This window comes from Ovis canadensis, chromosome 21 (genome assembly GCF_042477335.2).
Source record: "Ovis canadensis isolate MfBH-ARS-UI-01 breed Bighorn chromosome 21, ARS-UI_OviCan_v2, whole genome shotgun sequence".
NCBI classification, from domain to species: domain Eukaryota; kingdom Metazoa; phylum Chordata; class Mammalia; order Artiodactyla; family Bovidae; genus Ovis; species Ovis canadensis.
In genome coordinates, this window is record NC_091265.1 from 45,496,694 (window position 1) to 45,513,275 (window position 16,582).

The window sequence follows — 16,582 nt, forward strand, 5'->3', positions numbered from 1 at the left end:
GAACACTGGTTCTCAACGAGGGGGCATTCCCGCCTCCCCGGGGACATTTGGCAATATCTGCAGCCTTTGCTGTAGTTGTCACAACTGGAGAGAGGGTTTGACCAGCATCTCGGAAGCCTGAAGTGCTGCTCAATAGCCTGCAGGGCACAGGATAGCCCCCCCAGCAAAGGATTACCTAGGCCTTGATGGTGCCAAGGTCAAGGATGAGTAACCTTGGGTTGAGATAGCCAGTACTTAAATAGTGCTTGTTATGTGTCAGACGTTGTTGGTCTAAGAGCTCCATGGGTATTGACTTGCTAATCCTCCCAACCCTCTGACATGAGCTGTTATTATCCTGAGCTGACAGATGGGGAAGTAGGGGCACAGGGAGCTTAAACACCTGGACCCAGAAGGGAGGTCCTTCCTCCAGAAGGACCAGGGGTCCCGAGGAAGGAGTAGGGAGGACGAGGACTTGGCTTCCCTGGCGTCTGTGCCTTCACCCCCTACCTTAAGGGAGTCTGTTTGACTTTAAACCAGATTTTCAGCTTTGGGTTCAGAAGGCCGCATACTGGAACGTTTGCTGTGTGAGAAGAGTCAGAAACCTTTCATTCCTGTGCCTAGAAAGTAAGAGAGAAGGGCTGGGGTTAAGGGTTATGAGGGGCCCTGTGATCCACCCATGAACGTCTTACGTTTTCCATATGCTGAGAGTGATTCACCTTCATGAGTTTAATGGCAGGAGACACCTCATGGGGGTGGAACACAGGTGAATCATAACTTCTTAGCCTTCGGCTCCCGTCACTGGGGAATCAGAGACGAGATGGTGGCTACCTCCTCACTGTGGTGCCATGGGGGCTGGAGGGTGGTAGGACTGGGTGGAGAGCGTGGCTGACCGTGGCCGGGGCTGCGCTGTGTCTTTGCAGATGTGAAGACAACCGTGGTTTACCCTGCTACGGAGAAGCACCTACAGAAGTATCTGCGCCAGGACCTCCACCTGGTCCGAGAGACGGGCAGCGACTACAGGAACGTCACGTTACCCCACCTGGAGTCCCAGAGCCTGAGCATCCAGGTACCGGCCACCACCAGCTCAGGCAGGCCCCACAGGTCGGACGCGGAGTGCTGTCCCCGAGGCCAGCGTTTGTCTTCTTGGGCGTTGGTTGAGACGGTCCCAGGGGCCAATGGTGTCCCTGCCTTCGTGCCACTTACCTCCTGTGCAGGCGTCAGATAGGACACGAATGTATACGTAACCACGCCGGACGAGAGACTGAGAGCGCTGTGGAGGGGAAAGGGCAGGATGAGTGGGATAGAAAGTGCTGGGCTCAGGCGGTCGTGCTTCGCGGAGGACGGTCATCTGCATGGATAAGGGAACTGATGCTGGTCTTGGGCACACCAGCGAGGCAGTCTGGGATCTCAGAGCAGTCCAGTCCCCGGGAAGAACTTCTGGCTACTCTGTAGTAGCGCTGATGCGATCTCAGGAATGGCTTACACAGACCAAAGGTCTGTAAATGGTAAACAAATGCTGGTTAGGCCTTCCCTATCCAGTCGCTCATTCCTGTTTTCACCCACAGTTAACCAGCCTCCACGAGTTGAGTCCCAGGGGGGAGACTTCTCCTTCCCTTTCGCCCCCTGCATCCATCCTGGGGGGCAGGACCAGTGGGGAGGGGCTGGTGCACGGCCTCTTCTTCCAGGGCTGTGTTCACGGGTTGGAAGCATCTTCAGAGTATATTCAGTCCCTGGGCCTGACGCAAGGCCATTTAGCTAACAGATCCGATTCTCCTTGGGTCTGTGCCCAACACCAACCAGACAGAGCCTTTCCCGAAATTGGCCCCATGTGCATGCTCAGAGTTAATGTGATGGATGAGCTGTTTTCCTATCCTGTCTCTTTATCACTCAGTCCTGATCCCTGAGCCGAGAGCGTGGCCAGGGTGGGGTGGGGTGTCCCGATATGGGAAGCTCACGGCCATTTCTCCCAGGCCCAGAGGAAGGGAGGGTGTCCTGGGTGTGGGGTCCTGCGAGGTGGATTGTCCTTGGGAGGAGGAAGGACAGGAGGCAGACAGGGGCTGAGGGAGGTCCCACGGGGAAGACCCGGCCAGGCTGTTAGCCATGGTCCCCACACAGGATTTGCACAAGGCTTCTCTAGCTCACTCTGGCTTGATTTTTTTTTTTTTTTCCCGTCTTTTAACAAAGACATCCAGCGCTTGCTATGTCTTCTAAGTAGGAAGGAAATTGGTCTCCATCTTTCCTAGAAAGCATCTCGGATTGTGAAGCGGATGTCCTGGAATGTGTGCTTTGCTGCACTAGTTGCACATATATGTGATTAAAGAGAGGAAGTCCTTAGTACAGTTTCGGCGTGAGTCATACGTGCACCTTCTTAGACCATTGTACACACCCTCTTTGGAAATAACTCCACCACTCTACCCACTTCTGGGTGACATGAGTGTTCATGTGTTCTTTATTATTTTAAATTGGCCGAGCTGTGTGGCTTGTGGGCTCTTCGTTTCTTGACCAAAGATTGAACAACCCAGGCCCTCAGCAGTGAAAGCACCGAGTCCTAACCACTGGAGCGCCAGGGAATTTCCCCACGTGTTCTTCTTCGGCTATTTCAGCAAGTTTATAAGCACTCGGCTTAATTGGCAGTCAGTTCAGTTCAGTCGCTCAGTTGTGTCCAGCTCTTTGCGACCCCATGGACTGCAGCACACCGGGCCTCCCTGTCCATCACCAACTCATGGAGTTTACTCACACTCATGTCCATTGAGTTGGTGATGCCATCCAGCCATCTCATCCTTTGTTGTCCCCTTCTCCTCCTGCCTTCAATCTTTCCCAGCCTCAGGGTCTTTTCAACTGCGTCAGTTCTTCGCATCAGGTGGCCAAAGTATTGGAGTTTCTACTTCAGTGTCAGTCCTTCCAGTGAATATTCAGGGCTGATTTCCTTTAAGATGGACTGGTTGGGTCTCCTTGCAGTCCAAGGGACTCTCAAGAGTCTTCTCCAACACCACAGTTCAAAAGCACCAATTCTTTAATACTCAGCTTTCTTTATAGTCCAAATCTCACATCCATACCTGACTACTGGAAAAACCATAGCTTTGACTAGACAAACCTTTGTTGGCAAAGTAATGTCTCTGCTTTTGAATATGCTGTCTAGGTTGGTCATCACTTTTCTTCCAAGGAGTAAGCGTCTTTTAATTTCATGGCTGCAGTCACCATCTGCAGTGATTTTGGAGCCCCTGAAAATAAAGTCTCTCACTGTTTCCATTGTTTCCCCATCTATTTGCCATGAAGTGATGGGATCAGATGCAATATATGTTGGAATGAAAACTGACCTTTTCCAGTCCTGTGGCCACTGCTAAGTTTTCCAAATTTGCTGGCATATTGAGTGCAACACTTTCACAGCATCATCTTTTAGGATTTAAAATAGCTCAGCTGGAATTCCATCACCTCCACTAGCTTTGTTCATAGTGATGCTTCCTAAGGCCCACTTGACTTCGCATTCCAGGATGTCTGGCTCTAGATGAGTGATCACACCATCATGGTTATCTGGGTCGTGAAGATCTTTTTTTGTTTAGTTCTTCTGTGTATTCTTGCCACCTTTTCTTAATATCTTCTGCTTCTGTTAGGTCCGTACCATTTCTGTCTTTATTGTACCCATCTTTGCATGAAATGTTCCCTTGGTATCTCTAATTTTCTTGAAGAGATCTCTAGTCTTTCCCATTCTTCTGTTTTCCTCTATTTGTTTGTACTGATCACTGAGGAAGTCTTTCTTATCTCTCCTTGTGATTCTTTGGAATTCTGCAGAGCTAATTGGCAATAGCTATTATATTTATTGAGCATCTCCTAGGTCCCAGATGTGCTAGGGTCTGGAGGGTCACCAGGATAAGCACTGATAATGTCCCCACAGTCTTGTAAGGAAGGTAGGCATGCAATATAATGGGATGAGCACTTCGGTGGTTAATACACAAGGTAGAGCTGTGACAGAAAGGGGAGCGGTCAGCCCAGATGGTGGGGGGCTTCAGTGGGGAGAGGATCCTCCAGTTGGATCTTAAAAGGACAAAGAGAAGTTTGCCAAGTGGACAGAACAAACAGGACTCTGCAGCCAGAGCAGAGAGAAACGCCAGGGCCTCAGCGGGCTGGACTCTGATGCGTTTGGGGAGCTAGCAAGAGAAGACAGGCAGGACCCAGGAAGAGATGTATGCACTTTACCCAGGAGACCAGGAGTTCCCAAACCTCGCCAGTCATTAGCATGGCCTCTTGAGGTTTTATAAAATACAGAGCACAGGGCCCTCCTTGGTATCTGCTGACTCAGGATGGACCTGGGAAATCTGGGTTAGGAAAAAAATCATCTCTTGTCAGATTTGAGGACGAGTGCCGTAGGCAGTGAGGGTCCTGTAAATGGTTTTAAGCACGTGGGTAATGTGATGAAATTTAACGAAGCAGTTGGAAGTGGTGAGAGTAGAAGGAGGAAGAGGCAGAGGGGAGCTTCTTTTTAGATTAAGAGGCAGGGCCTAGTTGGGGGCTGGCTTGGAGCAGCGATGGGGGGGCCTGTGGGTGCCTTGCACAATGAGTGGCAGATGGTGGGATGGTTAACCAGCACAGGGGCGTGGACGGCAGAGTGGGTTTCCATGGAGGACAGTAAGTTAGCTTGGGATGTCTCAGCCACGAGGTGACTTAGAACAGCAACGGTCCTGAGCATTTTATGGGCACCGGATCTTCAACAACAAGCTTTTGGAGACTAGCTTCAGAGCGAGGGGGCCTGGTCCCAGTGTCTGTGCTCTTAGCCATCGATGCTACTTGGATACTCAAATCTGAGGTGCTTGTAATTTCCCAGTTAAAACAAAGAATGTAGTGGGATGTCTGGATCCAGAGCCTTACAGATCCGTTTGTGAGCCCAGGGTTTGGCCTCTTGTCCTGACACCTCAGCGCCTCGAGATCTGGTACTTTATATTTATTTTTGACTGTGCTTTGCTGCTGAGCGGGCTTCTCTCCCGTTGTGGTGCGTGGGCTCTCTTGTTGTGCAGCACAGGCTCTAGGCAGACACGTGGGATCGGTAGTTGCAGCTTATGGGTTTAGTTGCCTCACAGCATGTGGGATATTCCCAGACCAGGGATCGAACCTGTGTCTGCTGCTTTGGCAGGCAGATTCTTATCCACCACACTGCCAGGGAAGTCCTCGTCTTTCACTTTTGAGTCCCAGTTTCCCTGTCTGGAAAATGTGATGGACAGCACCTCCGTCCTGGGGTCCTGGCGGAGGCTGAGCCGTGCCACGTACACGTGGCTGCTACTGTTTCCCGCACAGAAGAGGCACCAGAGGGGTGGCCACTGTCGTCCACACGGGGGGGCAATTGAGAGGAGGAACAGGAGGGTGTGGAGCTGAGACCTGGCTGGAGGAGAGGGGCCAGCCAAGGAGCAGGGGGACAGGAATAAGGAGGAGAGAGGCTCCTGGGGCAGTTGCCAGCATCACCCACAGGGAGGACGTCCCGCCCAGATGGGTCCAGAAGCTGCCAGTGTCCCCACAGCCCCGTCATCCAGGGGGCTGAGGCTGCCGGGCTTGCTTTCCCAGGGTGCCCCTCCCTGTGACATCACTCTGTGATGGCGTGAATTGCGTCCCCTGCTTCTCCTCCCTCATCTGGGCTGAGCTGTCCTGTGAATCCAGGCCCCTCCCGCTCTCCCAGGGGCCCTGCCCACATGGATGGCATGGCGCTTGGTGGGCTCTGGGGCTGGACTCTGGGTTGGAACTGTGTGGACTTGGGTGTACGTCCCTGCACCTGCGGGCTTGCCTAGTCCCCGAGCTGCTCTTATCACAACACGCCTTCATCACACCACACCGTCCCAGCCCTTGGGCGCCCCTCCAATCTCACACGTGGCTCTCTCTTGCCCCGGAATCAACGCACTTCCTTTGCTCTCAGCCACTCTCCTTGTTCCCCTTCCCACAGCTGGTCTTGCAGCCTCAGGCACGCCCAGCCTGACCTTTCCCAGAAACTTTTCTGCTTTCCGTTGCCTCCCTGGGCAGGGCTCTGTGTCGGACGCCTGTGTGAGCGTTTTCTCGCTTAGTCCTCAGCACAGCCCTAACCTGTGGGTATAATTAGCGCCTCTTGACGAAGGAGGAAACCAAAGCTTAGATGAAATCACTTTGCAACGCGCCGCTAGTTAGTGTTGGAGGTGAGAGATGAGCCCCATGTTGTTGGGCTCCAGAGCCCATTCATTCTCCCCTAGATGATACGTTGTTTTCTAGGTGGAGGCAGGAGCTGTGGGGGAAGGCAGGCCCCTGCTGTGGGCTGGGCGACCCCAGGGCTGTCCACGCAGAACCACCATCCCCTCCCTCCCATTTATTTTTTGGGAGATTTCCGGTCAGGATCTGACTGACTTTTTTTTCTCAAGTGGCACATTCCTAGAGAGACGGCCAGTTAGAGAGGAAATGCTTCCCCTGGGAAATTCTCAACTTGCTGGGCTGTGCATTGCTCTGGCCCCAGGGCTGCACAAAGAAGCCACTCCAGGATGGCCTCCAAGCCTCACCAGGTAGTGGCATGGCCAGGCTTTCCTTGGGAAAGCCCCTCTTCTAGTGGGTTGACCTTTCTGTGACTGGCCTCTGGGTCTTACTGGAGGGCCTGGGAGGCCCAGATCGTCCCTGGCAGGTTCCCTCTGCCTCGTCCCTCTCTGTATCAGACGGTTGCACTTGGCCTTGGCTGTGCTGGCCGAGACTGCAGGATGTGGACTTGGGGGGCAGTGGGAAGGGAGCCCCACGGGGCTGGGGGGACAGCCCTGGCTCTCGCTGACCCTGCTGCACCAGCACTCCTGGTGGTGGGCTAAGGAGCTGGCTGGCCGTGTCTGTGCCCTGTCCTCCCCTCCAGCCCTCGTCAGCTCGAGTGCCTTCCTGACCGTCGGGCAGAAGGGGCAGCTGGGTGAGCCCAACTCCTGCCCCTTCTCTGGCTGTGCAGCAGGGTTCCCTGTCAGATTTCAGGCAGAGTTCACTGGCCAGGAAGGAGGTCACGTTGGCAAAGGGTTCTCAGCGCTCAGGGGCAGTGGAGTGGAGTGGGCTCCAGGGGTTGGAGCCCCATGAGAACAGGGCCTTCATATCTTGACCTCCAGGCTGCAGGCTGGCTTCCTCAGAGAGGCCACCAGGACCTTAATGGTAAGGTGATGCTCTTGGGGTCCATGCAGTGTTCAAGGAAGGGTCCTTGAAGATGGTGGACAGCAGCTGATCAAAGGGCACGAGAGAGCTGGCAGCCCAGGGTTGACAGGAAGGGAGGAAGGGTCTGCGTCGTTGCCTCTCGTGTGGCGTTTCTTCTTTGTCGTGAAGGGTCCATGTCGGGTAGGGTAGAGGCGTTAACACCATGCTCACAAGAATCCCAAGGGGGCTGGGAAACCCAGCACAGTTACTTCCAGAACATAAGACCTTCCTTGCCGTGGCGCATGGCAAGCTCCCTCTGCAAAAGGAACTCCCAGCAGACTCTCTGCCCCGTGGTCCTGTCGGGGCACAGGGACACTTCACCAGAGTCCCGTGGGCAGTGGAAGGGGATTGCAGACCAGGCTTGTGAGGCCAGAGCAGAGCGTGTACACAGGGGTGGCCGGGACGGGCCTGAACAGGGAGCTCCATCTGGACCCTTGTGGGGGCAGCTGTAGTGACCCCTGTGCGGCTAGCCGTGGTGGGAGAGGGGAAGTCTCTTCTGGACCCAAGAGCTGATCTCTGGGCCAGGATGGCCTGCGTGTGGATCCCCTGAGCTTTGTGCCCCTTTAACATTGGGTGTCCTTCCCTGAGCCTGCCTTTCCCAGTGTGGGGTGTCTCTCGGGGAAAGGACTGGCCTGTGAACCCCCTCTCTCTGCCCTCCTTCCAGTGGGTGTACAACATTCTCGACAAGAAGGCTGAAGCCGACCGGATTGTTTTTGAGAACCCGGATCCATCCAACGGCTTTGTCCTGATCCCCGACCTCAAGTGGAACCAACAGCAGGTAAAGGATTTCGCGCTGGGCCTCTCTGGTCTCTGAGTGCCCCGCTCCAGCTGCCACTCCTTAATCCTGCCCTTCTTCCTCCTGCTGGTCTCTTTCTCTCTAAGCAGATTATAATTAACCGACAGGGGAGGCTGAGCTGTCTGCAGTGGGAGTACCTACACAAATATTTGCCCTTCAGTGGGCCAGTTAAAGCCCCTTCTGGCTTACCTCCCACGCTAGGGGTGAGGATGGGCAGTGTTTGCGTCATGATGTCACAGGCTGTTCCTTCATCAGCCAAGCGTGAGGCTGCCGCTGTCCCTTCCAGGGGTGCCCAGAGTCCTGAAATGGACACCAGCACGTCCAGGCAGCACTGGCTGGCAGAGACCACGGGGACCAGCTGGAGGAGTCCCCTGCACCACACGAGCCAGAGAGGGGCCCTCCAGCAGCCCAGGCGCGTCCCTCCACCAAAGCCTCTCAGCTCTGCTGCCTGGCCCCCGAGTGCCCCTCCCCTGCCCTTTTCGGGAGAGGGTTCCCCAGGAGCCGTCTTCACTCACGCTGCCCCTCCAGTCCTCTGCGTTCTCTGTGCCCCTTCTCTCCTCCTCCGTCATCTCACACTGAGAGGCCCATCCCAGGCTCGCTGGCTGTCGCCTCTTTGGGTGGACTGTCGTGCCCTGAGAGTAACAGGAACCAGCAGGGCACCGGGTCCAGGCAGCGCTGTGCCCACATAGACTGGAGTTGGGCCCAGATAAGGCCCAGGAAGCCAGCCCTGGTCTCTTGGGGGCTGGCGGTGGGGAGCAGGCAGACGTCCCCCCTCCTCCTCCCAGTTGAAATCCGTGACTAATCCAGGCTCTAGGGCAGGCCCCTCTGGGCTCTGTGTTCCTCACATCATTGTTAAGTCTCCCGGGGACACTGATCTGGAGTCGGGCCCGTCCCGCTGGGGCGGACACCTCCCGTCTCACTCTCTCAGCCACGGGTCAGGCCTCTGCACCCTCTGCCAAGCTCACCTGCATTCTCTTGGGTGGGTGGGATGGGTTTCCCGACCAGCCATACCACTCCAGTTGCCAGGAGACGGGAGAGCCGAGCCTGTGGCCGGGGTGAGGCGGACGGGATTCGGGCTCGGAGGCATGGGCAAGCCAGTGCCAGCTGTCTCCTGGGGCGGCTTGTGGGACTTCCTTGATGTGGCTGGCGGGGGAAGGAGAGGGCAGGTAGGGAATCTGAAGGGAGTTTTCAGAGGTCTCAGCGCTGAGCCGGAAAGGTCAGAGGAGCCCGCCCTCCCCTCTGGGTGATGATATGCAGAGGCCGCCCCCTAACAACTGATCCCCACTCAGGCCAGAAGGGAGGGCAGGGGACTGGAGGGGACAAAACCAGAGCACCCGTTGGGTAGGGACGCCGGGGGGCTCTGCCAATCCCGTCCGCCCCCTTGGGCAGCCCTGTGCTGACCATTCTGGTGAAGGGAGGTGGGGGTGGGTGGGGGCGCTGGTAGGAGGAATTTGGACTCACAAGGTCCCTGAAGACATTGTGATTTGCAGGAGGTGGTGGTCTGAGGGCCACATGGGGATAGCCGCAGCCTCCCCATGCAAGGAGCCATAACACCCTGGTGCCTGTGGCACCGAGAGCGGAAGCCCGTGCTCCTCCTCACCTGGCGCCGGCAGGCGTACTGCTGGGCCTGCCCAGGGCACTGCCCGCTGTCTGTCCCCTTAAGAAAGAACAGGCTTCAGGCGCCGCAGCAGGGTCTCAGCCACACAGTGGGGCGACTCGCCCTCAGGCTGTGAAGGGGCCAGCTTGCGTATCAGACTTTTAACTTGCTGACTGGACAGGTGTGACTGTCCCTGACCTTTGCCATTACCTCTTGTCTCCTTGTGGTGCCACAGTTCAGGGCCTTTCATGCCTGACTTGTGGCAGAACACAGGCCCACGGCTCCCTAGAATCAGGCAGTGTGTCCAGCAGGGCAACGGCCAGGCCTGGGCTTCTGTCCTCATCCTCATCCACCAGAGCAGGGCAGAGGAGAGGGCGGTCTGGCATGTGCCCTGAGGGGACTTCTAGCCACCCTGGCGGCCCCTCGTGCCACTGCTCTGCCCAGAAGCGTGTCTTTTTCCGGTCACTGGTGGCCCATGGTTAAAAAACGTCCATCCTTCCGTTTATCTGTCCGTCTGTCTCACAAATATTTTGCTGTTGTTGTTTAGTCACTAAGTCATGCTTGACTACTCTGGAAGCTCACCAGGCTCCTCTGTCCATGGGAGTCTCCAGGCAGGAATGCTGGAGCAGGTTGCTGTTCCCTTCTCCAGGGGATCTTCTGACCCAGGGATTGAACTCACGTCTCCTGATTGCAGGTGGCTTCTCTATCACTGAGCCACCAGAGAAGCCCCGCGAATACTGATCAAGTCCCTAATGTCTGCTGGACTCTGGCTCCCTGGAGATCAGAGAATCCCTTCCTCAGTTCTCTGTAGAGAGAAACTGTATATTTCTTTTTATTGGCTTATTCGGGGATGTAGGGATTGGTGCAGTTAATATATCTACATGTGTGTTAGAAGCTCAGTCATGTCCAGCTCTTTGCGACCCCATAGACTTTTGCCCACCAGGTTCCTCTGTCCATGGAATTCCCCAGGCAGGAATACTAGAGTGGGTTGCCATTCCCTTCTCTGGGGGATCTTCCCAACCCAGGGATCGAACCCACATCTCCTGCTTTGCAGGCAGATTCTTGACCATCTGAGCCGCCAGGGATGCCAACACCAGCATGTACATGGCAACAATACAAACGGCACCCAGAGTGGGCAGTGAAGGTGCATTCCCTCACCCGACATTCCTCCACGTCCCTGCCCCAGGAGAGAGGGTTTGTCTCTCCTCCACAGTCTTACACACTATACATGTCAGCATATGTGTGCGTGTTCATGTAGACACACAGCACATTGAGCTCACGGAATGTAGATCCTGGTGTCTAAGGCACTCAGGCAGGAGCCTCGATCTCCGCGTCTCTCCTGAGGTGGAGCCATGGCTGTCCGGAGCTCCAGCCGTCCTCCGTTGTGCCCCTTGCTAGGAGGCTGTTGCTTTGACTTTGCTGCCCTGCCTTAGAGTAGACAAGGTTGATGGCCTCTGTCTCCCCAGAGGGGTTGATGTGCTGCCTTCTGGGATGCCAGTCTGAGACCTTGCCAGCCCCTCACCTGTTTTTTTTCCAGATCATTTCTCTGGGCAGCCGGGGCCCTTTAGGGAAAATCCGGGGTCATGTCTGCTATCAAAGGACAGGTTTGTTTTCCTTCCCTCACTCAGCCCGTGAGCTGGCACCCAGCACAGGCTTCATGCTTCATTCCATGCCAGTGGAGCAGAGAGGTGTGACTTAATGTCATCTTTGGGATTTGTCAACAGATACCATTTAAACAAATGTTACTATTGTTTGGAGGGCCTGTGACGGTGACAACGCGGAACGGCTGAAGACACTCACAGACACCCAGACACTCCTAGTTCAAACAGCTTCGTTTCCTGCTGCTCCTTGGGTCTCAGCTTGTACAAGAGTCCTGGACATAGGCCATGAGAAGGAAGATCCAGAAGGGACTTGCAGGCAGAGCTGAGGCCCAGGTGGGCTCCGCTTAGCCGTCTGCTGGCAGATTCCCACTGCGCTCATGTGTGGCCTGTCTGGGGCAGAAAGCCCAGCTCTTAGGGCTCTGGCGGAGACAAGTGCATGTGGCATGGAGAGACTGTTGGCATGAAGAAGCACAGCTGGACATCAGGCACCATCTGGAAAGTCTCATTCCCAGTTTTTTAAGTTGGGGCCCTTGGGGACTTGGCCGGGTGACTCTTGGTCCCCAGATTATCTCATTGAGGAATCTAGCCGCCTGGCCTGCAGAGCTGAGGGCCGCTGGATCCGCACCAGGCCTTGGCCCTTGGAGCCCTGGTGTCTGGGGCTTGCTTTGTGTGAGGATGTGAAACCGGCCAAGGCCAGGGTTTGGGCAAGTGGAGACTGGGACAGGAAGGGTTTTCTGGGCAAGAGGAAGAGTCATTTTGCTCTCTGGCTCAAGGTTTTGGCTCAAGGTCTTGTTGGCCTTGGGTCTTTGTGCTGTTATGACCCCCAGGTCTTCGGCCAGCCGCTGTTTTCAGGAAGGACGGCAGGAAGGGCTGTTTATGAGCCCTAAGAGATAAGGGAAGGGAGACAAGGGTGAAGCAAGGTGGAGCTCCCTGCCCTGCGGGCCCCAGGCTCCCTTCCCCAGCACTGGCCTCTCCACCCCTCACCTGTCTCGACTGCAGGCACACGGAGTCCCCCTCCCCCCAGCAATGCCGCTGAGCCTTTCTCTCTCCACTGTTCCTCTGCTCAGTGCTCTTTTCCCAGTCCCTCCCTCTTCTTCCAGACCCAGGTCCCCTGTCTCCTCTCTGGTCGCCCTCACTAGTCTCTTCTTCTTTCTCCTGCACTCTTCTCCCCTTGTGTCTTACAGCACTTAGTGCAGGTGATCAGACCACAAAGGTGGTTGATGGCATTCTCTTGAACCCCCCTGCTTCTGCCCCCCTACTTCCCCATCAGCTGTGAGTATGTAAATACTCTCGTGTGATATTTTTGAGCAGGAAGAATAAACAGAGGCTTCTTCCCTCACACTACCCTCACTCACCCGGGGCAGGTGGACGCCCACCTTGCCTGGGGTTGGGTCCAGCCACGGTGTCCCTGGGATTGGCGGCGGCTGGCCCTGCAGGCCTTGGGGTGGGGGTGCGTCCTGACTTCCGGGGGAGCAGTTCCAGGACGGGCAGTCTCCACGGTTGGCCCCCCGTGCTGAGCCCAGTCACCCCGCCTGTCTCCACACAGCTCGATGACCTGTACCTGATCGCCATCTGCCATCGCCGGGGCATCAAGTCGCTTCGGGACCTCACCCCAGAGCACCTGCCGCTGCTCAGGAACATTCTCCAGGAGGGGCAGGTGAGGTTCCCGAGGCCAAGTCCACGCCAGGGCCCAGAGGGGTTATACTCGGATTCCTGTGTGTTCCTGGGCCTCTTTCCTCACCCCACCCTTCTGTGAAACGGCTTCTCTCTAGGTGCCCTGCAGGGGCCTGTGAAGGCTCGTAGATGGCCTCAGGAAGCCCCTGGTCCTGGTCCCACCCTGCCTTCCAGCTCTGTGCTCAGCCCCCTTGCCTCACCCCACACAGGCTTCCTCAGCTCGGGTCCTCGATTCTGCTCCCTGACGTTGTCCTGCAGGTCACATGTGGGATGCCCTCCCATCCCAGGGTGAGCCGTGACAGCTGCATCACGCCACACGTGTTTCTTGGGTAGATGGTCCACGACCTGACATGGACCTGCGTGTGTCCCTGAGGGCAGAGACTGAACGTTCTAGCACCTGGCGTTCTGGGACACTTTCCCTCTGGGAGATTTGCTGAATCGGATGAAAAGGCTGCTAAAAGGAGCCCTGGGGGTGCGGGCAGATGGTGGGGGAGAGGAGAGTCTCAAATCTGGGGCTGTGATCCTGGTTCTGACACTTTGACCTTAGCCCACTGGGTGGCCTTGGGCAGGTCATTTCATGTATCTGGGCCTGGGTATCTGGAGGGGTCCCCCTGAACCCATTATTCTGTTGGGTTGGCCTCAGCCTTGTTTCCACTCTAAGACACTGGATGGTGCAACCTCCACGCCAGGCCTGCTGTTACCAAGGTTTCCAGCAGGGGAGAGGCTCCCCGGGTCGAGGTCCAACAGCCCTGCTCCAAGGCTCTGCCAGGACCTGGGCACAGGGGCCACTCTCCTTCCCCTCTGGCTCCCTCCCTACTGTACTCACCTGCCTTCCCGCCCACCTGCTCACCCCACCATGTCCCCGGCTGCCTTTCTCTTTTCTCTGGATGCAGGGCACCTGGGAGGTGTCAGGCCAGCACTTGTATCTGCCCTGGCAACTCCAGCACCCTCTCAGGTGGGTCAGCCCTCCAGGAAGCCCTTTGGGTGCCCTAGTGGTCACCCTGTGCCCAGATCCCTAGGAGGGCACCTGATCAGTAGAGCACAGTATAATCCCAGCGTGTGTTCTGAGCCCACTGGGGCCCTGTCTTTCTTCACCCCTGCCACCTCAGGGATTGGCCTACATTGGAAATTAAATCTTCTCTTAATTCCAAGAGGCTTAGAGGCTCCTGAAGGCGATTGGAGGAGAAAAAGCTCTACCACCATGCAAGGTTGGGGTGGGCCAAGGGAGCCGGGGCTAAGGGTGATGCTTTCCTCTTCCGCTGGGAGTCCAGCAAGAATCCGAGGATCCTGTGATGCCTCCCAGCTCTGTCCAGCCCTGCCCATGTCCCCTCCAGCGACTTTTCTCTGCCACCAAGCCCTTAGCTCTGCCGCAGCCTGGCTCCACTCTGTTCTGTGCTGAGCGGGGAAAAAGAGGCTTCCTGCCACCCACTTGATGATTTAAGTCTGGTAACTCCTCCAGGGCAGGCAAGTCCCCCCGTGTTGGGAATGCTGGCCCCTCAAGACTTCCTAGAGACCCAGCGGTGACCGAGGAAGCAGGTGTTCTAGCAGGTTGGAGCAGGGAGCCCTGATCAAGGCCACCATCCCCTTCCTTGGGAAGAAAACCTCCATCTTGCTGCTTGTCACCTGCCCCTGCTGACTCCCTAGAATGGCAGACAGGGATTCCAAAGCCAGCCATGGGGCGACGGAGAGGCTGGTGGGGGCTGTGGGCAGGAGGGGGCTCTGACGGCAGCGTGGGGGCAGCAGCTGACCCTCTGCCCCCCCGCTCCTTGCCAGGAGGCCATCCTGCGGCGCTACCAGGTGGCGGCAGACCGGCTCCGCGTGTATCTGCACTACCTGCCCTCGTATTACCACCTGCACGTGCACTTCACCGCCCTGGGCTTCGAGGCCCCGGGCGCCGGCGTGGAGCGCGCCCACCTGCTGGCGGAGGTGATCGACAACCTGGAGCAGGACCCCGAGTACTACCAGCGTCGCACGCTCACCTTTGCACTCCGGGCTGACGACCCCCTCCTGGCGCTCCTGCAGGAGGCCCAGAGAAGCTGAGAAGAGACCACCCTTGTTGGGGATGGGGGCAGCAGGGTTTTTTTGCACCAAGTGAATTTTTTTTTTTTAATGTATTTTGCACTGGCTTTTCCCCAGCATGAGAATAAAGTATCGGTCTCATTCAGTATGGACCCACAGTGTGGCCTGGGGAGGTGGAGTGGGCAGACCCTAGCAGGGTGAAGGGGGGTGGGCACGGCCAACCTGGAGGGCTCCTGCAGGTCCCCTCCTGGCTGACGTCACGTCCTGGGCCTCCCTGCTTTCACTCCTTGCTGTTCTGCTACCACCTTTCTCTTCCTTCTTCCCACTTAGTGTTTCTTCCTGATGGTCCACATGTCTGGGAGTCCCCTCCAGAAAAAACCACATATGAAACGTTTCTGGAAGTAGTCTATAGTCTTTCTGACAGCACTTCCTCTTTCCCTCCACCATTAGCTCACACTTCCCATGTGTGAGCCGGTCCTGCTGGTAAACTCTTGTTGACAGGGCTGGAGGCTGGCCTGGAAGTGGAAGGCCTTAATCAGAATCAGGTGACGCAAGCCCAAGACGCCTGCCTTTGCTTCTGTTCCTTGGTCAGTGAGCCTGTGGCCTTGAGTTCGTTATCTGGACAGGAAGACAAAACACACTGCCACAGAGCAGAAGATAAACCCAGTGTCTCAGCAGGGCACAGTGACCTATGGTTGAAGTGAAATCAGAAAGCCCTGAGTCACGGGTCAAGGTGTGACCGCTGTCCTAGGTCCCTGACCACAGAATTGCCAGGCCAGGAAGGAACTTCAAAGCACCCAAGGCTGATAGCCTGTAGGAAGCCATCAAGGGCGCATCTGGCAAAGTGACGTCTCACTGCTCCAGCAGAGCAGGGACACGGGTGCAGACATTGGCGACGTGTAGTTAAACCCACGAGGCCCTCTTCCCAGACGCATCACGCTGCCCGAGACGGGCCGCATTTGCTCTTCGGTCAACGTGGGGCTATGAGTTACCACATCTTGCTTCCTCAGGACACACTGCCAGGGGAGGTAGGATGTGGGTCTTGCAGAGGGAAAGGAGGATGAAAACAGAGGCAGAAGAGGCGGGGTGGCCCTTACTCTGCATACCCTGGACCAAGAACCAGGAGACCTGATTCACAGCCAAGCTCCATTCGCTTGTTCCTCACCTTGCTTATTAAACACGTACTGCACCAAACCCAAGGCCTCCTGAGCCTGTTTCTTTGCCATGGGGTGTAGGGGTGAGGACCCACTACAGAGGGATCTGCTGGTGATCGTACACGCAGCAGGCCAGAGCGGCATGGTTGCAATGGAATCCAAAGCTTTGACTCACATGCCTTTTGAGCCAATGTCTTAAGGGCTGGGAACCCAGAGACGACTATAAAGCAGCTCCCAGCCTCCCAGGCTAGTGGGCAGACAGACAGTCAGTCCTCAGCCCGAGGGATGCAGAATGAGAACCGTCTCCTCTGCCTTAGCTTTCCTCCTGCCTTCACGTAGCAGAACCCCACCCAGCTCCCCACCTCCGCTGAGACAGCATCCTGAGCAGAAAGTCCATAAGCCTCAGCACCGCTTGACTGATGAGCCACCACCAGCCCTCTCTGATGACATGGGCGTCTGTCCCTGTGCATTTAGCTGTGTGTCCTCGGTGAGTGTCTGCACTCCTGCAGCGGAGGTGAGTGTCACCTTCTCATAAACTTCGGAAGCTCCCCACCGGCGCCAGGCCCCAGTCCTTGGCCGACTTTCTCCCTGGCTGGGTTGGGAG

The 16,582-nt window shown here is 56.4% G+C and overlaps 1 protein-coding gene across 1 annotated transcript in view; it reads left to right on the plus strand.

Annotated features, from left to right (window-relative positions):
* DCPS (decapping enzyme, scavenger) overlaps positions 1 to 14,969 on the plus strand; it is a 43,234-nt gene extending 28,265 nt beyond the window's left edge. Inside the window, exons 3-6 of the mRNA XM_069565450.1 lie at positions 900 to 1,045; positions 7,802 to 7,915; positions 12,678 to 12,788; positions 14,579 to 14,969. Of these exons, the coding sequence (XP_069421551.1) occupies positions 900 to 1,045; positions 7,802 to 7,915; positions 12,678 to 12,788; positions 14,579 to 14,845 (638 nt within the window). The 3' untranslated portion in view covers positions 14,846 to 14,969. The remainder of the gene's footprint in view (positions 1 to 899; positions 1,046 to 7,801; positions 7,916 to 12,677; positions 12,789 to 14,578) is intronic.
* The last annotated feature ends 1,613 nt before the right edge of the window (positions 14,970 to 16,582 follow it).